General features: G+C 40.5%; 2 protein-coding genes across 5 annotated transcripts in view; one reads left to right on the top strand and one right to left on the bottom strand.

Moving 5' to 3' along the window:
- Positions 1-23,098, bottom strand: part of LOC114574062 (low affinity immunoglobulin gamma Fc region receptor II-like) — a 392,591-nt gene that overhangs the window by 287,180 nt on the left and 82,313 nt on the right. The window lies entirely within an intron of this gene.
- Positions 1,937-7,827, top strand: LOC114574107 (uncharacterized). Of its 4 annotated transcripts, XR_003695028.1 has the most exons (4): positions 1,937-1,973; positions 2,218-2,304; positions 7,074-7,433; positions 7,561-7,827. XR_003695028.1 is itself a non-coding variant. In XM_028606432.1 (3 exons), exons 1-3 carry the CDS (start codon positions 5,756-5,758, stop codon positions 7,779-7,781), a joined length of 630 nt encoding a protein of 209 aa, XP_028462233.1. In that variant the 5' UTR covers positions 5,330-5,755; the 3' UTR covers positions 7,782-7,827. The 4 variants fall into 4 exon arrangements, 2 of the variants coding, with proteins under 2 accessions (XP_028462233.1, XP_028462232.1); XM_028606432.1 differs by lacking the exons at positions 1,937-1,973; positions 2,218-2,304 and adding an exon at positions 5,330-5,804; XM_028606431.1 differs by lacking the exons at positions 1,937-1,973; positions 2,218-2,304 and adding an exon at positions 6,234-6,938.

Below are 23,098 nucleotides of genomic sequence, written 5' to 3'. Positions count from 1 at the left end.
CTCTCTGCACCGTCACACTATTTATACTCTTGTTAAGCTACAGAAACACTTTGACTTGTATAGGCACATTGTATGTTTGTTGGTCATTGTTACTTTTTATATATCTTAATATGTGAGCCTCTTTTTGCTTCCTAATACTTAGATGTTGGGATCTGTGTGTTCAGCTCTCTCTCTTCCTGTGAAGTGCTCTGTGTGTAACATGACAAACATGCAGTAGTGACCTTCATGACCTCAGTCTCCTCTTCTCTCTCTCTCTGTATCCTTTGGATTAAACACAGATGGAATCAGCTCTCAGATCATCTTTATTTCTTTATCACAACTGGAGACATAGGTGTGTCTGAATGTGTGCGTGTTTATTTGTCTTGTTGTTGTTAGAAGTCAGTTCAGCGTCATGGCTGTGTCCTTCCCAGAAGAACCTGAATGTGAAATGACATGTTTTGTATTATTCAGATAAAATAACTTGTTGAACTGAACTCATGTATAGTGTATTGATCTTGTTGCCTTGCAGACCACCAGCTGATCTCCTACTGTTGCGTATCAGAGTATAGTCTAGCCCAACCTGCTCTACTCTTCCTACTGTTTCTCCAACATGCTTTCTGGCACAAACCGGGCCAATACTCATACTACAAAATAAATCTTCCCCCCCACCCACACTCTCAGATCCCAATTTCAAGCCCATCACACGCATCACAACCTCAATAGCACAGGGCAACACACACACACACACACACACACACACACACACACACACACACACACACACACACACACACACACACACACACACACACACACACACACACAGCCATTTCCCCATCCTGCCCTCTGGATGCAGGTACAGGACCCTGAGGTACAGGAGAGCTCGCTGTGGCAGAAGCATGGTGTCTGCAGCCATAGCAACCAGAACCAAGAGACCCAGATAACCCACATGAGGGCCACTTTGTCTGTGACTTTACTTTTTATACTTTAATTTGAAGTCTGAACAAAATACACAAGAACAGGAGTATCCAACCTGGGTTAAATTAAAGCACACTAATATAATAAACCTGTGAGCAACAATACTGTAATCAACACATGTTGGCTTCCCGAACACAGTGGACAGATCTGAACCTCTCCCAGGTCCAAGTGGTCCTCTGCTGGACTGCTGGATGTTCCTGATAACTCTTCACCTCCAGGCTCTGAAATTTCCTTTGGGATGAATAAAGTTTCTATCTATCTATCTCTATCTAACTTTCTTTCAAACATCTGTGCAGCTTTCAGCTAAAATGCATACAAACGTCGGTAACACTATACTCAAAGGTATCTACATAAGAGTGACATGACACAGTCATGAACACATGAACTCTAACCCTAACCCTAACCCTAGCTTGTCATGACAAAAACCGAATGACTCTTACTAAAAGAAGCATTATGTCATAAACGTTTATGACTTGTTTATAATGTTTATGACAGTGTCATGTCACTCTTATGTAGATACCTTCAAGTAAAGTGTAACCCAAACTTCCAACTTCACACGGAGAACTGCCCTCTAATAAACAATGAACATATAAAATGAACATATCACTGATTCCCATCCAGAATCAACATTCTAGATATCTGCAACAATAGTCTTACTAGGTAGAACTCCAACGTCACATATCTACACAAAAGAAGAAGAAGAAAACAAAGACTAAATAGCCATTAAAGTAGGAAATGAAAGTCTGAAGTGTTTTTTTTCAGCAATACCTCACTAACCCCTCTGCGTACACACCTAGAAAAACCAGAATCATGGCTTTCAGCTTGGCGGGGAAAGGGAGGGGAGGGGTGTGGACGGTTTACAAAGCTGATGACTAACACATATTTCACACACTCTCTGTTCCTGACTCGAGAGAAAAAAAGGAACAGCTTATCGCCACGGTGAATCCTGTCCAGAAAGAAGAATTTGGACAGTGTTTAACCCCCCGGATGTGGGCATCAATGAGGACAAACATGATGTAAGCTATGATGTGTATTTTGGTTTAATGTTTGATGTCTAAATATTTTATAGACAGAGTTGCCGTGTTATTATCTAATGTAGGTTACTGATAATGTAGTTATGGTGTATATTACTGTGTATATTCTTATTATTCTCCCTGATAGGACAATCTGTGAAAAAGAAATAGCTACGTTTTATGTCACATTCATTATGTTTGGATTTAAGTTGTATTAAAAAGCATTTTTCTTTCTGTTTCATTTCAGAATGCACACATGCCATGTCTGCATGTTAAACTCAGGTTTTGGGAATAAACAACAAAGGATTATCTGGTTACCATACCAATTAACCAGGTAAGGTTATTCCTCACACTGACATTTAGTTTTTCCTGACTGTAAAACATTTCACATTCAGCTGTGAACCATAAAGATAGCTGCTGAACTGATGTCTATAAAATTCTAAACCATCTAAACCCTGCTGACCTAAAAGTCAAGATAGGGAGCGAAGAAGAGACTGAAGTCATGATGGTCACAGCGACATGTTGTTAATTTGAAGGGTTTTACAAATACAGCAGAGTGAGTCACTGCTTGTGGATTCTTTTTACATCATAGGTCAGAATCTCAATGTTACACAATCTACAGGAAGACATAAAGCTGAACAGAGAGATTAAACACATGAACCAAAAATAGCTGCATATATAAAAAGTAACAATGTCCAACAAACAAGTCGAACTACAAATAGTGTGAGTGGTGCAGAGATGAAAGAGTTAATAACGTTGATGGTGGAAACAGTCAGTGCTCTGTGTGTGTGTGTGTTTGTCTGATCAGTAAAGATGGCTGCTACTTCCTCTGCTGCTCTAACTGAACTCTTACTGCTTCATCTACTTTATAGTCACAGCTGTTCTTCAAACTGCAGAATGACACACATTTTTGCTTTCTGTGCATCGTTCCAGAGAGATTTATTTGTTCACAGTGAGCATTTGAATCTTGTGATCTATCTGTGAACTATTTTTGTTCTTGGAATAAACCAGCTAGCTTCTCTTGATTTTCTCTCCATTCACTAATTGTCTGTAAGTGGTGGGGATGGCAAAGTCTCCCATCTTCTCTTTTTGGAAATGTAAAGTATCCTGTTACCTGATAAGGCCCTCTGCTGACTAACACGTGGGGTATACTAGCCGCAGCCAACGTGTCGTGCGCAAATTGACGTTGACGTCAATGCTTCGATTTGATTGGATGACAAAGCGGAAACAGAGCTGAACGAGTTCGCCGACAACGTGATGTCAGGACTCTCAGAGTCTCAGAGGCTGGGGGTCAGCAGGGTCTTTAGGTGCTGTCTGGGCAGACTCATGCAATTTAGGATCTATTTCAGTTGTCCTTAGGCTGTAGAATAGTGTCAGTGTATGCTCGGCTTGTTCCTTCACCTGCAAGCACATCATAGATACTATTATAAATATTAATCCTTTCACAATGTCTAAGGATACACAATGATCCACACATTATAACACATCAGGCAATAAACACATCTGAAGCATACATTATGAATAATGCTAGTACTTTTTAATTTGAGTGAATAGCGGAAGAATCTTGTTTTAAATTATTTTTCGATAAAGATAAGTTATTCTAGATTTAATGTGTCCTGTAGACCACTTAATAATTAATAAATATAGATGGTTGGAGTCCAATGTGATTATTATTATTATATTAATTGTATTTATCATCCAATATATTTTATTGTAATACTGTGTCCATAATATTACAAATATGCAAGAAACCATTCAATAATAATTAAAATTGCTCTCTATAAGTGCATTCTGTGATAAATTATATTAAGAAACTTTAAACCTTGAAATAAAAAAGGAGTCTAAAGCTGCACACACTCTGGGTCTTCCCTCAGCTGACTCAGCTAATAACTAGCTGCAACCTGCTGCAGCCTGATGCCATATATGGATAATGAAGACCAGACTCAGTATCTGGGCTTACAGCCACAATGGGAGATTGGTTAGGGTTAGGGTGAGAATACCAGGATAAGCCAATCAGAAGCAGAGTAAGGCGGGACCAACTTGCCTTCACCATCCAAATGTGTTTACAGGAAGACAGAATCAGACATAAAGCTGAACACAGAGAGATCTACATACACATGTAACTATCATGAACCAAATATAGCTACCTATATAATGAATGCATAATATAACAATGACCAACAAACAAGTCAAAGTGTTTCTGTAACCTAACAAGAGTATAAATAGTGTGACGGTGCAGAGATGAAAGAGTTAATAAAGTAGACTGAGGTCAGTCAGTGCTCTGTGTGTGTGTTTGTCTGATCAGTAAAGATGGCTGCTGTAACTGAACTCTTACAGCTTCATATCTTTATAGTCACAGTTTTTCTTCAAACAGCAGAATGACTTGGAGTATGAAAAGGTATTAAACTAAAGCTCCTGAACCAAAACATCCCATATACAAGAGCCATGTTGTATTATTGCAGTTTTTGGTATTCTCTTTTTTATTGCAAAAGTAAATCACTGTAATGATTATTTATATGAAGGAATAGAAGAGTGTCTTTACAGTATGCAGTGTTGTAGAGAATAGAATAGAATAGTTGATTTCTCATTGCTTTACAGACAACGAAATGCAGTTTAGCAGCTCCGCATTGATGGCATAACACATCATTAAAAACACAAACAGTCATACCAGGATAAAATACATAAATAGATATAAGTTAAAAAGTTGCATTAAAAATTAGGGTAGATGATAAGTGCATACAGTGCAGACAGACACCACACACAAACAGAACAGTCCCTGGTGTAATAGCAGTTATCTTTTTCAGTGGCCATTTGGTGTTATGGAGTTGACAGCTATTGGATAGAAGTTGTTCTTTAACCTGTTTGATTTGGACTTGATGGACCTGCATCTCCTACCAGAGGGCAGTGGAGAGAACAGAGAGTGACCAGGGTGTGTAATGTCCTTGAAGATAAAACTGGCTTTCTTCTACAGTCTACCATGATTGTCTGTGAGTGAAGGCAATGCTGCTCCAATGACGCGCTCAGCCGCCCCTAACCACCCGCTGCAGGTCCTTGCTGTTCTTTTCTGTGCAGCTGGAGAACCACACATTGCAGCAATAGGTTAGTAAATGCTCTCTATCACTGACAGGTGGAGAGGGAGGTGAGCGAGTTTTAGCTTCCTTTGGAAATAGAGCCTCTGTTGTGCCATTCCCACCTAGAGGGTGGTACAGATAGATAGATAGATAGATAGATAGATAGATAGATAGATAGATAGATAGATAGATTTTTTTATTGATCCCAAATAAAATGGGAAATAACGGTGTTGCAGCAGCAAAATATCAGACACACAGCACACATACAGAGTATACATTAAATAATAATTGAATACTACACAAGCAATACTTAAAATATAGACAATTTGGAAATAAAATGTACAACTGTTTCAATAGATATAGATAAACTTAAATGTGCAAGTTTGGGAGTAAAAAATGTACAACTGTTTCACTAGTAATGATAGGATGTAGAGAAACCTATTGTGCAAGGTTGTGCAAGGTGCTCCAGTAGGCCTTTGCTTCAGTTAGAGCTCTGTTGAGAAGGGAAATTACCTCTGTACGGATTCATGTAGCCTGTCTGGGCGTGGTCATTGTAGTGGGTAGAGCGTGTGGTATAAAAAGGCTCAAAGCTAATAACCTCCGTGCACTTTCTTGGGACTTAGCTCCGACACCCAAACTATATAGTGTGTCTTGTAGTAAAAGTGACGAGAGAACAGAGAAAGACTACTGCAGATCACCTCTCTGTCAGATCTCATGGCTCCATTTCTACTCCTGTTGTTCCTTCTGACTGAAGCAGCTTCTGGTAAATATCAGCTTTGATTGTGAATAGACTTGTTTTTGAAATACAACTGTTTTTGAATATTCAGTGATGTCATCTTGTTGAAAGAAAATGTGAAGGTGTTTAAAACAGATAAAGGATTATTATGATCATTATGATCATCTCTTTTATTTACAGTCAAGATCAGTGTTTTTGATAAGACTGGACACATGTATAAAGTAAATAATATTTGACTACATATAATTGTTTTACATGGAATAGTTCAAATGTAAACCTGGATGAATGAATGAATGAATGTCATGCCACTAAGTGTTCCATCCCACATGGACACCAATACAACAGTAATTTCATCCAAAGCTTCTGGTCCAACGTATTTCACATGTATTACTTGTATGTATTTGTATATAAGTATAACATATTTGAATGAAACTGTTGAAAGGAGCAGGCTAGAGAGAGAGAGGTAGGGAGGGAGGCTAACAGCCGGGGAGGGGGGGAGGGGGGGGTGTGACATCTTTTGGTCTGTGCAGTGCTGTGGCTAAATTATGAGGCTCGTTCGAGATGAGCCTGGTCTGGGCAGAATTGATCGCCGCCCAATGCAAGACGGGTAGATTTGTGTCCGACTTGATCCTGACTCTGACGTAACCTCACCAGATCAAGGCGGCAGCAGGTTTGACAGTCAGCTAACGCAGTTGCTTTCCACCGACTGCAAGACCCAGGGGCATGCTGGGAAACGTCTGGCTCTCAGCTGATCTAACAGCTGGTTGGTTCAGAATCGACACAACATGATGATGTTTTACATTATCTTTATAGTTTTTGAATTGGAGAGATTTTAGTTGCCTGTTTGTCTGATAGTGACGTTTAGATTACTAAATCTGTTCAGATTACGGATCACCTACAGTCTGGTTATTAACATCAGCATTTTAACAGCTAATCTTTCCATTTTATGGGTCTGCAACCCCTAAAGACTTAAGTTCTGGGTTCTTTACATAGTTGGTAGTTCATATCACCCCACAGCAGCTTTTAGACATGTTTCTGTTGTTTGCTAGCAGATGGAATAAAGAGGAGGAAAGAGAGAGATGTTTTCTCCTCCGGTGGGGGTGGATGTTGACCTTGTGAGAATTAAGTCCTGTGATATCTCTGCAGTTCTAAAGGTAAAAGGTAAAGGTACTTTATTTGTCGCATACACGTTCTGACTGATTAGTGAACTTCCCTTCTGTAGTGTTAGACCTGATGGAGTCCTTTTGAAAGGGAATTACTTTTTATGGTTTATTAATGTTTGTTATTGTTTTTCAGACCTGATTGTGTTACCAGTGCACCCTGGAGATGATGTCATTCTGCCATGTCAGTCTAATGATTCCTCCATCAGAGTTGTACAATGGACCAGACCTGACCTGGAGCCAGATACCGTCCTCTTATACAGTGATGGATTCTTGTATACAGACGACCAGCATCCATCCTTTAAGGACAGGGTGGAGCTGGTGGACAGAGAGCTGAAGGACGGGAACGTGTCTTTAATTCTGAAGAATGTGAGCAGCATCGATATCGGGACATACAAGTGTGGAGTTAAAGCAGATGGTCCAAGACGTAAAAAGAGAGACAGTGACCCAATCCGAACCATCAGGACCATCCGTCTGCAGGTTCCAGAGCCAGCAGGTGAGTGAGTCTCTCTCAGTGAGTTTTTCTGAGTATCAGGTTGTAGCTGCAGTTTCTAACATCAGAGAGGATGAAAGCTGCTCCTCTATCTACACATTTACTGACTCATATGTTTTATTATCTTCAGGTCTGGACAGTGGAAACTCAATGAATGATGTCCCTGAGGATGGAAACTCCTCTCCTGTAGGTCGATACGGTGGACTGGCAGCAGGTGTTCTGCTTCCTGTAGTTGTTGCAGTGGTTGGTGTCCTGATGTATAAAAGAAATAAGAACAAGAGACCAGGACAACCTGCTGCTGATGTTGAGGCAGGACACTGTTTAGCTCCTCTAAAAACTGAGGAGAACTGAGATCATGTGCAGATCTGGTGTTGGCTCTGTTTCTCCCCTCTGTGAATCTCCACCTCATCGTGGTGGTGGTGGGGGGTTGGGTGTATCTGAGTCTGGGATCTGTGTTATCTGGAGCTCTGATGCTCCCAGGGGAGGCTTCGATGAAGTCTACCTTGACCTTTTACATCTAGAGATCTAGAATGTTTTACTTGAGTAAAATAACTGTTGCTTCAAACAAAAAGAAAAGTTACGTGACTTAAAACTTTACCGTGTAAATTTTTGATATTAATGAATGTCCGTTACATTCAAATACGTTGCAAACAAAGCTAATTAAGACTCAATATGACTATGTTCAGAAGATTGTTTCGCGCGCATGAAACTGGAGTGAAGATAATGAGATCTTCAGAATAGCCCATCATGTTTTATTTTTTTAATTTTTAAAGATAATTTTCTGGGCACTTTAGGCCTTTATTTGTATAAGACAGCCGAAGACATGAAAGGAGAGAGAGAGAGGGGGAATGTGCAATCACCGAAGGCTTGTGTCCTGTGGATGCACCAACAGTTCTGTTGTCATCACTGAAAATGTGCTCAGATAAAAGTAAACCACAAGTTATTAAAATGTTCTTTAACAGCAGAATAAGGTTCAGACGACATGAACTCAGCAGCAATACACAGAAGTACTTCATGCTCCATTAAATGAGCAAATGTAATAATAATGTACTCAGGGCTGATATATCACTTTAGCATTTTAGTTTTCTGCTCTTTTAAACTGAGGAGTTGATTATTTGTGAATATTGTTGTTATTGTAGTTATAAAATCATCTGATGCAGCTCAGAATATCTCAGGGGGACATATAGGACGAGTCTGTCTCTAAATAAGACCTTACACTGGATTTATTATCTACTAAGTAGATTTACATGATGTTTCCAAAAGGAAATGTTATGAAATGTGAACTATACCAAAGTGATGTTCTTTGAAATCAGCTGATAATTATTTAATATGAATCAATGGATGAAATATTAATGATCAGAGACATGATGGAAGTTGATGACTCAGTTTTAACATTCAAATACCTTAATGCACTTTAAACTGTTTTGCTCTTTTATCATATTTTAGTACATATTTAGCTACTTTTGGATCCTCAAGTTTTTACTTTTATTTATTCATAGTTGTGCACTTTTCTTTCTTTGAACACAAATAAAGCCTCTCCAAATATCCAACCTCATATTGTTTGTGTGTGTTATATTAATATTTTAAATGTGTTCAGGAGCACAAACGTCCACAAATATAACTTTAACTGCTAATATTCTACACTGGTACTGTATATTTGTGCCATCCCACAAAAAAAAAAAAAAACATTAAATTGCCCCTGGTGTGCAGTGAGTCAAACATTAACAAAATGTATTAAATATCTGTCAGGTGCAGCAGGTCTTGAACAACTCTTGACCGTCTCTTTCTCTGAGCAGCAGGTCACTAATAAACACTGCTTATCTTTTCCCGTAACTAGATGGTTAACCACTTAAAATTCCAAGTGTTAAATTAAACTATTTCAGCTTGGACTCCAATCTGATCAGGATTCAAACACTGACTGTCTGGTTGCTTTAAGACAGAACGTGGATGTTGTTCTTGGTTTAGTTTCCTGTTTCTGGCTGTGAGTGAGTGTGGCCTTTGTTAGTCATAGTGTACAGTATGGCATCAGGCTGCTGTATTGAGCCGTCAGTTGGGTCAGCTGAGGTCAGACACAATGTTTCTCAGCTTTAGACTCCAGAGAACTAGTCCTCACGTTTTTATTTTAAAGTTAAAAGTTTACATCTCTCTGAACTCAGCTGAGCTGCTCTGCTGCACACAGAGAAGAATCTGCCACAATAAATCTTACAACGTCCAATGAAATCCTTCATAATAAATAGGCCTACCTGACCAATGTGTTTGAGGGTAAAAAGACATTTAACTGTTTACTCTAACTACAATCAAACCAGACCTGTCTCTGAGCAGCAGCAGCATGATAATCTAATCTTCATTGATCAACATGATAACAGGACTCAGTCATTGGATCACTGAATCAAATGCTGAGGCAAAGTTTTTCAGCTTGAACTCAGATCTGAGATTCTAAACACTGCCAGTCCGGTGGCTTTAAGAAAGAATGATGTTACATGAATGTATGAATGATGTTCCTAGTTCAGGGTGTTTTTATGGCTGCGAGCCAAGTTCCACAACACTGAACTGTGAAGGAGCTGCAGCTGGTCTCAGATCAGTCTGATCAGATGAGGGAAGGCCCAGAGTTTGTGCAGCTTTACAGACTCATGTTTTTATTTCAAAGTTTAAACTTTCTTTATATAATTTATCACAGCATGCACTTCTAGACAGCCCTTTAAATCCATAGGGAGAGAAGTTATATCTTTTAATAATTTATATCATTTGTTGGGGGGGTCGACATGCGGAGAAGGTCCCTCCCATTAAGTATGAAATGTGAAATGACAAGTTTTGTATTCAGATAAAAATGACTTGTTGGAACTAAAGTTTAAAGTTTGTCCAGTTTAGCATCTCATTACCATTTTCCTCTTTAAGGTCTTTGTTATAAACAGGGAGCTCCCATTACAGTGTTTTCTCTGATAACACTGAGTTAATAATAAAAGAAAAAGATGATTTAATATAACTTATTCTGAGATTTTACAGTGCAAAGGATGAAGTAAACATGCAATCAACACCTGAAGAACTGATCATTTCGGTTTCTAAAGTCAAACAGCTTGTAATGACTATTTATATGAAGGAATAGAATGTCTGTACAGTATGAAGGGTAAAAGAGGGTGGCTGTTTCTGTCAGATATTTAACTGAACTCAACAATAAATATGATCTACAGAAGCATATATTATGACTCTCTCCTTTGTGTCTGTGGTTAACACAACATGAGGTCTCCCATGTACAGCACATTTAATAAATCTTAACTGGATAACGGTGAGAAAAAAAAATAATATTAATATTGAGATGCTGCTTGGTTGTGAAAAACATGTTACCCAAGTACTATTAATTGGATATAGTCTAAAAGAGGAAGCATGAAACACTTAATTCTGTTACAGCCCTTTCAGTGAACTCCAGACTATTTCTGTGTGTGTTTCTTTGGATTTGCCTGTGTCATATTTTCTTTTTGTTTGTGTGTATGTGCTTCTCAGTGTGAACATAGTCAGATTATTTGAATATGAACACTTGGATAGTGTAAACTGAATAAAATACCCACGCAGACACTTTCACCCACAGTTAAGAGAAATATAGAAAGTCTTTGGGCCAAAATATTCAGCTTCTTCTCCAACACCGGTCAGTGTTTGAGCTCTGAGCTGAAATGATGAAAGTTTGAATCTGTCTGAACTCATCAGCTGAGCTGCTCTGCTGCCAACAGAGATGAGCCTTCCACAAAAAAATCTCCTAACGTCCAATAAAATCCTTCAGAATAAAAACCTGACCAAGATGTTTTGGGGTAGGACATCATTTGACAATTAACCACGACTTTAGGCATCAGCTGTCAAACCAGGCCTGTCTCTGAGCAGCAGCAGCAGCATGATAATCTCCTCCTCCCTCACTGATAATCACTGCAGGTCCTCTCCCTGGAACATGATAACAGGATTCAATCATTGGAATTTCATATATTGAGGAAAAGTTTTTCAGCTTAAACTCAGATCTTATCAGGAGATTTAAACATTGACAGTCTGGTTGCTTTAGAAATAATGGTGATGTTGGTCAGAGTTTAGTTTGATTTCTCTCTCTGTGGACCATTTGGACCAAACACAGTTGGAATCAGCTCTCAGATCATCTTTATTTTATTTCTTTATTATTAAGGTGTTTATATGTGTGTCTGAATGGATGTGTGTGTGTTTTAGTTTTACATATTTGTCTTGTTGTTGAATCTCAGTTCAGCTTCATGTGTGTGTGTGTTTTAGTTTCAGCGTCATGGGTGTATCTTTAACAGAAGAACCTAAATGTGATGTAACATGTTTTGCATTCAGATAAAATGACTTCTTGGAAGAGATCCAAGAAACACAGAAACATGTTTACTTGCAGACAAACTGCTGATCTGATAGAAAACAGATGCACTTAACTGTATATAACATATAAATGAACTCTTTTCACATATTGATGCATTAATGCAGTTCTGTTTCTGTCTGTCCACTGGGCCTTTTGTCCCTCCAGTGGTGGAGCTGATTATTCTGCGGACTTCCTGCTACTGACTTCCCAGTGCAATGCTCCTCTGGAGAACAGAGTGAAAGCTGCCTCCTGCTGGCTGTCTGACTGCATAAACTCTTCCACTGTATTTATAGTAATGTGTGTGACTGTTGCAGAAGTGTAATCCAGTGGTTCATGGGCAAACTGCCAGTGGGAAATCTGAGCATTTTTAGAATACGAGGCCAAGATTGAACCTGTAAATCTGTGTTATTGCTCCACATGTAATAGAGTTTTCATTTTTAGTCCCCCACCGGACACGTTTTAGAGATACTTTGCTATGATTCATATTGTTTTTGTCACTTAAAATGTTTTGAAAGAACATCTGAAAAGTGGCTGGAATCACATCTACTTTTCTCCATCACTGAGAAAAATTCTGGATCTGGCCTTAACACCGACCGGTGGTGGGCTGACTAGAATAAATGTAGGATTTATTTAGAATTAAGTGACAGGTGATACAACTGTGCACACCTCATAGGAAAAGGATGTTGTTTAAAAGTAATGCTCGAGTGTACCAGAGGGTCCCATTTACGTACTGAGGATCCATCTGTCCTCGCATCTCCCCCGTGTCTTAGGGCCCAGACTCCTGTTGCCTTTGTATTGGCCAAAAAATTGCACTTGAACACACCGCAAAGACTACAGCCGACGGTTAACTACGACGTACGTTCTGCACATGCGTGAGAATAACTCTCCATGCCAGCGGGCAGTGATAATATATATTCTTCCTTCAAAATGGCCAAGACCAGAAGCCAGACAGGACTGTGGACATATAAACTATCATGATATGGGAAGACTATTTACTCACCACTCATAATTTATGTTCCTTTTTTGGAGAGAAAAAAATGTTAGATGAACAGTTGAAAATGGTACTGGCGTTGTCAGCCTTTGGTCGAGTCGAAAAGAAAATATGAGGCGGAAAATTTCGAGGGCATGCTTAGATGAGGAATAGGCACATGTGAGGGAAACAAATAAGGTAATGTACAGTACCTGATGTGTACAAGTACAACAGTGGAAACAGAAGGAAATCGTGTGACACAGCAGACCTGGGGTCAGCTGAAAGAACAAAATGTGAACTGCTAATATAAATAAAAACAATGAATATCAGATTGGGAAGTATTTTTTGTTGAAATGGTATGTCAGTTGTGCAATTCACATTATTCCATAAATCATTTCCTTTTACAAACCTCATGTCATTCTACATTCTAGATAATAAATACAGTTTAAAGTCTTATTACTGACTCGTCACTTCAGTTCCCCTGAGATATTATTAGCTACATCAGATACTTTAATAAATACAACAGTATTCAGACTTTAATCAACTCCTTAGTGTAAACCACACATTAGCAGCCTCTATAAGCTTATACAAATGACACAATACCTAAAGGGCTGAGAAAAAAAAACAATACAAAATAAACAAATGAAATGCCTGATCAGACGAAAAACACAAACCGATGACAGGTAGAAGAACTCTTCACACCTCATTATAAAATACTAGTAGGCATGTTTAGATTGGTTTGGCTTATAAAATACTAATAGGCATGTTTAGATTGGTTTGGCTTATAAAATACTAATAGGCATGTTTAGAATGGCTTGGCCTACTAAATTGCTGCTTGTAGCTTTCTGAAGAACCATTGTAATCCTAAGGCACTTGATATGCAACTAACTGTACTGAATACTACAGCGTCACTGTGTATTTTTACTTCAGAGGAAAACATTGTACTACACATACTGTACCTAACAGAGAACTTTGCAGAGTCTACTCACAAAATATCACGAATAAAATATGCTAATTTTTTCTTAAACTGTCCAGCATCATAATCAGATTCAGATTCATTGGCCAAGCATACTTACATACACAAGGAATTTGACTTTGGAAAGTGTTAACTCTCTATACATTCAACACATAGACACGTAGTAGTAACATACTGTACAATAGAGACAGCAATATAAATATAGGCACATATCAACATAATATACAAATATACAAATAAGACAGAATATTAAGACAAGTACACATGGAGTGGGACGTAGAGTGCAAAAAGTAATAGTATTTCTGTGATAGAAACACTGCAAGCTGCTACAGTTTGCTGCTCTGCTGCATCACAGATTGCTGAACACACCTGACTACAGTAGACAGCTCCGACTGCTGAACACACCTGACTACAGGAGACATCAGCTCCGACTGCTGAACACACCTGACTACAGGAGACATCAGCTCCGACTGCTGAACACACCTGACTACACGAGACATCAGCTCAGACTGCTGAACACACCTGACTACAGTAGACATCAGCTCCGACTGCTGAACACACCTGACTACAGGAGACATCAGCTCCGACTGCTGAACACACCTGACTAGAGGAGACATCAGCTCAGATTGCTGAACACACCTGACTACAGGAGACATCAGCTCAGACTGCTGAACACACCTGACTACAGGAGACATCAGCTCAGATTGCTGAACACACCTGACTACAGGAGACATCAGCTCAGACTGCTGAACACACCTGACTACAGGAGACATCAGCTCAGACTGCTGAACACACCTGACTACACGAGACATCAGCTCAGATTGCTGAACACACCTGACTACAGGAGACATCAGCTCCGACTGCTGAACACACCTGACTACAGTAGACATGAGCTCAGATTGCTGAACACACCTGACTAGAGGAGACATCAGCTCAGATTGCTGAACACACCTGACTACAGGAGACATCAGCTCAGACTGCTGAACACACCTGACTACAGGAGGCATCAGCTCAGATTGCTGAACACACCTGACTACAGTAGACATCAGCTCAGACTGCTGAACACACCTGACTACAGGAGACATCAGCTCAGACTGCTGAACACACCTGACTACAGGAGACATCAGCTCAGACTGCTGAACACACCTGACTACAGGAGACATCAGCTCAGACTGCTGAACACACCTGACTACAGGAGACATCAGCTCAGACTGCTGAACACACCTGACTACAGGAGACATCAGCTCAGACTGCTGAACACACCTGACTACAGGAGACATCAGCTCAGACTGCTGAACACACCTGACTAGAGGAGACATCAGCTCAGACTGCTGAACACACCTGACTACAGGAGACATCAGCTCAGACTGCTGAACACACCTGACTACAGGAGACATCAGCTCAGACTGCTGAACACACCTGACTAGAGGAGACATCAGCTCAGACTGGAGGAGTATGTAGAGTTGGTGAGGTTCGAGTACGGATCACGTTCTCACCACAAACAAACTGCTCCAGAGTTCGATTGAACTCTGCAGGTCTCGGTACGCTGGTTTGGTCCACTTTTGATGGGCACCAGAGTTTGATTGCCGCATTCTCACCTGCCCAAAAGAACCGCACCAGTGGGACAAACAAACTCTAGCTTTATTCAAATGAACTCTAGTTCGACTCAACCAAATTAAAGGCTGTCGGTGTGTAAACGCCCTTAGAGATTTACACCTTGGAAAAATAGCCAAAAAAATAAAACTTCCCAAAGTTAACACCAGAAAAGAAGCTGGAAGTTCTCCTAAGAGAAGGGACAGCAGCTCCACTGACAGCTAAATATGTATCTGCCTGCCACAGCCTGAGTGACCCCAAAATTACAGGCAAAACACTGGAATGGATATGTGGCGTTAATTTAAATGACCGGGAAACACTGATGTATGAAACTGCCAAATAGATTAATTTACTTGTTAATCAAAGATTATATATATATATATATATATATATATATATATATATATATATATATATATATATATATATATATATATATATATATATTAGGTTGTCGAAATCAAAATCTAATTCATTCATTCAATTTGATCTAAAAAATTTTAAAAAGCAACAGAGACTATTTCTAGTCCCTGTGAGTTGTCAAACAAGCGTAGTGGCGGACGCTTCATCAGCACTAGCAGGAGGGACTGATGGGGTGTTAGGTCTTTTATACATCAGCACCAACCACTGCAACAGCTACAAGAAACAGTTCAACTGGAACACCTGCTGCCAGTCCATGGTATCGGCCTACAGGAGAGGAGTTTCTATCCTCAGGGACATCATTCATTGAGTTTTTATCCTTGGGGTGTCCACTGTTAGAACCTGGAAATGAATAAAACACACAAGTCATTAAATGTGTGGATAGTGGAGCAGCTTTCATCCTCTCTGATGTTTGAAACTGCAGCTACAACCTGATACTCAGAAAAACTCACTGAGAGAGACTCACTCACCTGCTGGCTCTGGAACCTGCAGACGGATGATTCTGATTGGCTCAGAGTCGATGTTGGCTCTCTTTTTACGTCTGAAATCAGCTGATGCAACCCGACACTCGTATGTTCCATTGTCGATGCTGCTCACATTCTTCAGAGTTAAAGAGACGTCTCCGTCCTTCAGATCTCTGTCCACCAGCTCCACCCTGTCCTTAAAGTCTGGATGCTGTTCGTCGGTTTCCAAGTATCCATCGCTATAAAAGAGGACATACTCTGGCTCCAGGTCAGGTCTGGTCCACTCTACAGCTCTGATGGAGGAATCAGCAGCCCAACATGGCAGAGTGGCATCCTGTCCAGGGTGCACTAGTACCTCAATCACGTCTGAAAAACAATAATAAACTACTATTAATAATAAAAAGCCATGTTGTTTCAGAGGAAAGTAGAGGGACATCTGATCGATAACAACCCGCAACAGATGTGGAGGGGTATCCAGGCCCTAACAAACTACAAAGGTTGCCCCCCCCACCATCCTCCAGCAGCAGTACCCAGGCAGAGGAGAAACAGCTTCTTTACCCGGTTTGAGACTACCACCACACACCTGCAGTCACTGCCTCCCTCTGGCTCCAGCACTCCACCTCTCTTTCTTCAGGAGCATGAGGTGAGGATGAAACTAAGAGCAGTGAACCCCAGGAAAGCTGCTGGTCCCGACGACATTCTGGGAGTGGTGGTTAAAGCGTGTGCAGACCAGCTAACAGGGATCCTCACAAAACTTTTCAATCTCTCCCTGACACATGCCACCATCCCTACATGTTTGAAGGCCTCTATTATCATCCCCATTCCCAAAAAAACTGCCATAAACAGCTTGAACGATGACAGACCCATTGCTCTGACGTCTGTAATCATGAAGTGTTTGGAGCGATCAGTCTCCCAGCACATCAGAGACTGCCTCCCTTCCTCTTTTGACCCTTGCCAGTTTGCCTACAGGGAAAACCGGTCAACGGAGGATGCCATGGCTCTCACACTTCACACGGCGCTGAGCTACTTGGAATACAAAAAGAGCTATGTGAGGATGCTCTTCGTGGACTACAGCTCAACGTTCAACACAATCATTCCAGACATTCTTTGCAGTAAATTGATGGAGCTACAGATCCCTCCCCCCCCACCTGCATGTGGATTAAAAACTTTTTGTCGAGCCGCCCACAATCTGTGAGAATCGGCCCACACCACTCCTCCACACTCACACTCAGCACTGGTTCTCCTCAAGGCTGTGTTCTGAGCCCTCTGCTGTACGCACTGTACACCCATGACTGTTCTCCAACCTATCAGTCCAACCACATAATAAAATATGCCGATGACACCAGTGATTGGTTGTATTTCCGACGGGGACGAGACAGCGTACAGAGCAGAGGTAAAGGATCTGTCGTGCTGGTGCAAGGATCATAACCTGACCCTGAACATTCTTAAAACAAAAGAACTAATTCTGGATTTCAGGAAGCATAGACAGGACTACACCCCCCTCCTTATAAATGGAGAGCGGGTGGAAATTGTCACCACCTTCAGGTTTCTGGGCACCCACATCTCTTTTAACCACTCTTGGACTCACAACATCAGGGCACTGATTAAGAAAGCTCAGCAGCGGTTACACGTCCTGCGTGTGCTCAGGAAGAACAATCTTGACATGAAGCTACTGCTGGCTTTTTACCAATCCTCTGTGGTACTGCTTGAGTGTTTGGTACGCAGGCTCCACAGCGGCGGACAGGAAGGCGGTGCAGAGAGTTATAACCACTGCACAAAAAATCATTGGCTGCCCACTGCCCAGCCTGGAAAACACTGCTATCTCCTGCTGCCTTAGGAAAACCAAGGCCATCACCACAGACCCCTCACACCCTGCTTACCCCCTATCTGATCTGTTGCCCTCGGGGAGACGCTACAGGTCAATCAAATCTCACACCAGCAGGCTGACAAACAGCTTTTTCCCCTGGGCCATACGGACTGCCAATACTCATGGACACTCACTTTGTCCATGACATTCATGGATACTCTGTCATAAGCGCTCACTCCACACTTTTTTAATAATTACAGACATATTTTTTATCTTTTGGATTTTATGGATATTTATATTTAAATACATACACAAATAATATATATTTTTTATTATGTTAGTAGATACTATTTTAAATGAGAGCATATTGCTATTGTTTCTTGTCCTTGTCTGGACATACAGTATGTTGTTCCTTGTTTTTCTTGTTGTTTGTTTTTATTTTTTTTGTGTGGTGCAAGGGTGGCCCTGTGAGAGCACCCTAAATTTCATTGTACCTTCACAGTGCTATGACAATAAAGGCTATTCTATTCTATTCTATTCAGTTGTCTACAGGTGTGACCCTGCAGAAGGTCTCTGTAGAGTCTCACCTGATCTGTCACAACTGCAGAGATATCACAGGAGACTTTATTACCACAAGGTCAACTCTTTAGAAGGCGTATAAGGTTGTTCCACATGAGGCTGATTCCACATTAAATCTATTCACTTCAACACATTTCATTCAAAGCAACAGTGTGTGTTTAAAAATCATGTCATTGTTTGATTTAATCTGATCTCTTTCACAGTCAGCGTCTGTAAAACAGTAGCGGTTTTTGGCACGTAAAACAGCTCTAAATAACACCAAGTGTCCGTACGTAGGAAATGTTGCTTGTTTTTCCATTCCATTTCATATTGCTGTCACTGCTGACAGCAGCACACTTTCTTCCTGTTTAATTCAGCCCCTTATGGTGCCTCTCTATCTCTCCTCTTTTTTTACGCAGCAAGCCTTTTGAAAAACTGCGGAGGACTGCATAGGTTATAATCTACGGGGCAGATGGCGATCACTTTTTGGCACGACAACGGCAATTGTTAAGGGGAAATCATTTCTTGCATGTTACTCAAGTTTCAAGTTTCACTTTATCCTTAGAAAAGGAAATTTAGTGTGCAACAGGATGTCTGAAACACATACACAGAAAAAAGCACCATCAGATGCCAACAACATTGTAAACACAACACAGGACACACATCAACACATCAATGGAGACACTCCTTCTCCCAAAACCAATGACACATACAGTCACATACTGTATAAAAATGCCAAAAGATGTCAATCAAGTGAATTCAGGTTCCTAATAGCCACAGGAATAAAAGAATCCCTGGCACGTCTAGTTCTTAACATAGGTAGCCTAAAACAGCGACCTGAGGGAAGCAAATTAAACTCCCCAAAGAGTGGGTGATCAGGGCAGTTTAAAATTTGTTGCCTTATCCCTGACCCGTTTATCATATATATATATATATATATATATATGTTGTAGCTGTGGTAGCTGTACCCCGACCACCTTAGACGCTAAGTTTACCAGCTTTGATAGCTTACGCTTGCTGATCGTTGGAAGACCACTATACCACACCACAATACAAAATGTCCAGACCGATTCAATAAAACACTACTGATTAAAAAATTTGCACTTTTGAGCTAACTCGGGAACATTTACATTGTTTCAATGTTGATTAATGTTCACTGTCCCCTTTCAAATAAAGAAATCAAACTGGTGGAACAAAGTCATCAGAGTCCTGCACACGCCGAATGATTTCATCTTCCTCAAGAAGAAAAGTCTCTGTTGGGCTTTTTTACAGGCAGCATCTGTGTTGACGATGGTTCCTAAATATTTATATTCATCTACTGTCTCAACATTAATGTTCTGAATAACAGTTTGTGAAACATTGTTCTGTGATCTACGGAAATCAATAATCATATCCTTTGTCTTGGAAACATTGATAGATAAAAGTTTTCACACCACACTCGATGCATGAGGTGACGAATGAATCAATTGACGCTTCTTAAATGGCAACATGACAACTTTGACTGTTTGTTTTGTTGTTACTGTCTCTTGCATGACAAGGTTTAGTGATTATTGAATCTTCAATCACTTAATCAGATGTTTACCAGATTATGCAAACTGAGAATATTCTATTCCCGGACTCAAAACATGTCTGGCATTTGTAGCAAAGCAAAGTGCTTGAAAGTCGGTTGGAAAGTTTAGTGAGGAATGATGATTTTAAACCTCCTGCTTCAATAAACACATGGACGCGAGGCTTGTCTGTCACAACATAGAGGTTATGAGATGACAAGGCAGCCAAAACATCCTTTCATTTTTTTTTGTTGACTAATGTGTGAAACCATCCATTATAGAAACAGTTGTTACATAACCAGTCACAGCTTAACCACGAATGAGTCATTGATGCGCTCCTGTACCTTGATCTACAAATATCACCTACGAACAACCCGTGACTACCCAAATAAACCCAATATTCACAATAAAAGTTGACATTTACCAGAAGCTGCTTCAGACAGAAGGAACAACAGGAGCAGAAATGGAGCCATGAGACCTGAGAGTGTTGAATCCAGTCTGTCCCAATCTGTGTTTATTTACAACAAGACACATTATATGGTTTGGGGGTGGGAGCCAACTCACCCTGAGAAAGTGTGTGGAGGTTACTAGCTTTGAGCCTTTTGATACCACGCGCTCCACCTACCAAGTATCCTCCATTTTGTTTTCTGATTACAGGAACAGGCCCATACAGACAAAATGGCGCCGTACAGACGTCATTTCCCTCCTCAGCAGAGCTCTAACTGAAGCAAAGACCTACTGTACCACTCTCTACTACACTGTACCACCCTCTACTACACTGTACCACCCTCTACTACACTGTACCACCCTCTACTACACTGTACTACCCTCTACTACACTGTACCACCCTCTACTACACTGTACCACCCTCTACTACACTGTACCACTCTCTACTACACTGTACCACCCTCTACTACACTGCATACTGTAAAGACATTTTATATTCCTTCATATAAATAACCATTACAGTGATTTACTTTTGCAATAAAAAATAGAATACCAAAAACTACACAATAATACAACATGGCCCTTACAGATGGGGTGTTTTGGTTCAGGAGCTTTAGTTTAATACCTTTTCATATTCAAAGTCATTCTGCAGTTTGAAGAAAAACTGTGACTATAAAGATATGAAGCTGGAAAGAGGAAGCAGGAGCCATCTTTACTAATCAGACAAACACACACACAGAGCACTGACTGACCTCAGTCTACTTTATTAACTCTTTCATCTCTGCACCGTCACATTATACTCCTGTTAAGTTACAGAAACGCTTTGACTTGTTTGTTGGTCATTGCTATATTATATAGGTATTATACACGCAGCTATATTTGGTTCCTAATAGTTAAATGTGTATGTAGATGTCTCTGTGTTCAGCTTTATGTCTGATTCTGTCTTCCTGTAAGAGAGTTTGTGTTTCCTAGGATGGTGAAGACATGTCCCGCCTTACTCTGCCTCTGATTGGTTTACCCTCACCGTAATCCTAACCAATCTCACTCCTCATGCCTTAATCTAACCAATCCAACCAAGAGATGCAACAAGTACTAGCCAATCAGAGGCAGAATAAGGCGGGACTAGCTTGCCTTCATCATCCTAGGAAAATGTGTTTACAGGAAGACAGAATCAGACATAAAGCTGAACACAGAGAGATCTACATACACATTTAGCTATTAGGAACCAAATATAGCTGCATATATGTAACACATATAAAAAGTAATAATGACCATGAAACAAGTCAAAGTGTAACATAACAGGAGTATAAATAGTGTGACGGTGCAGAGATGAAAGAGTTAATGAAGTAGACTGAGGTCAGTCAGTGCTCTGTGTGTTAGTCTGATCAGTAAAGATGGCTGCTGCTTCCTCTGCTGCTCTAACTGAACTATTACTGCCTTATCTACTTTATAGTCAGTTCTTCCTTAAACTGCAGAATGACTTGGAGTAAACAACCCCTGAACTTGGTTAACAACCTGACATGTTTTGTATTCAGATGGAATAACTTGTTCGCACAGGCATATTTTATTAAGGGGTTACAACCCCCCATAATCAAAACCAGACAGTGGTTTAGTGATTATTGAATCTTCAATCACTTAATCAGATGTTTACCAGATTATGCAAACTGAGAATATTCTATTCCCGGACTCAAAACATGTCTGGCATTTGTAGCAAAGCAAAGTGCTTGAAAGTCGGTTGGAAAGTTTAGTGAGGAATGATGATTTTAAACCTCCTGCTTCAATAAACACATGGACGCGAGGCTTGTCTGTCACAACATAGAGGTTATGAGATGACAAGGCAGCCAAAGCATCCTTTCATTTTTTTTGGTTGACTAATGTGTAATCCATTATAGAAACAGTTGTTACATAACCAGTCACAGCTTAACCACGAATGAGTCATTGATGCGCTCCTGTACCTTGATCTACAAATATCACCTACGAACAACCCGTGACTACCAAATAAACCCAATATTCACAATAAAAGTTGACATTTACCAGAAGCTGCTTCAGACAGAAGGAACAACAGGAGCAGAAATGGAGCCATGAGACCTGAGAGTGTTGAATCCAGTCTGTCCCAATCTGTGTTTATTTACAACAAGACACATTATATGGTTTGGGGGTGGGAGCCAACTCACCCTGAGAAAGTGTGTGGAGGTTACTAGCTTTGAGCCTTTTGATACCACGCGCTCCACCTACCAAGTATCGTCCATTTTGTTTTCTGATTACAGGAACAGGCCCATACAGACAAAATGGCGCCGTACAGACGTCATTTCCCTCCTCAGCAGAGCTCTAACTGAAGCAAAGGCCTACTGTACCACCCTCTACTACACTGTACCACCCTCTACTACACTGTACCACCCTCTACTACACTGTACCACCCTCTACTACACTGTACCACTCTCTACTACACTGTACCACCCTCTACTACACTGTACTACCCTCTACTACACTGTACCACCCTCTACTACACTGTACCACCCTCTACTACACTGTACCACTCTC

This window comes from Perca flavescens, chromosome 19, assembly GCF_004354835.1.
Source record: "Perca flavescens isolate YP-PL-M2 chromosome 19, PFLA_1.0, whole genome shotgun sequence".
Classification (NCBI taxonomy): Eukaryota; Metazoa; Chordata; class Actinopteri; order Perciformes; family Percidae; genus Perca; species Perca flavescens.
The sequence above is the reverse complement of the archived record's forward strand: the minus strand, read 5'-3'. Positions and strand labels throughout refer to the sequence as shown.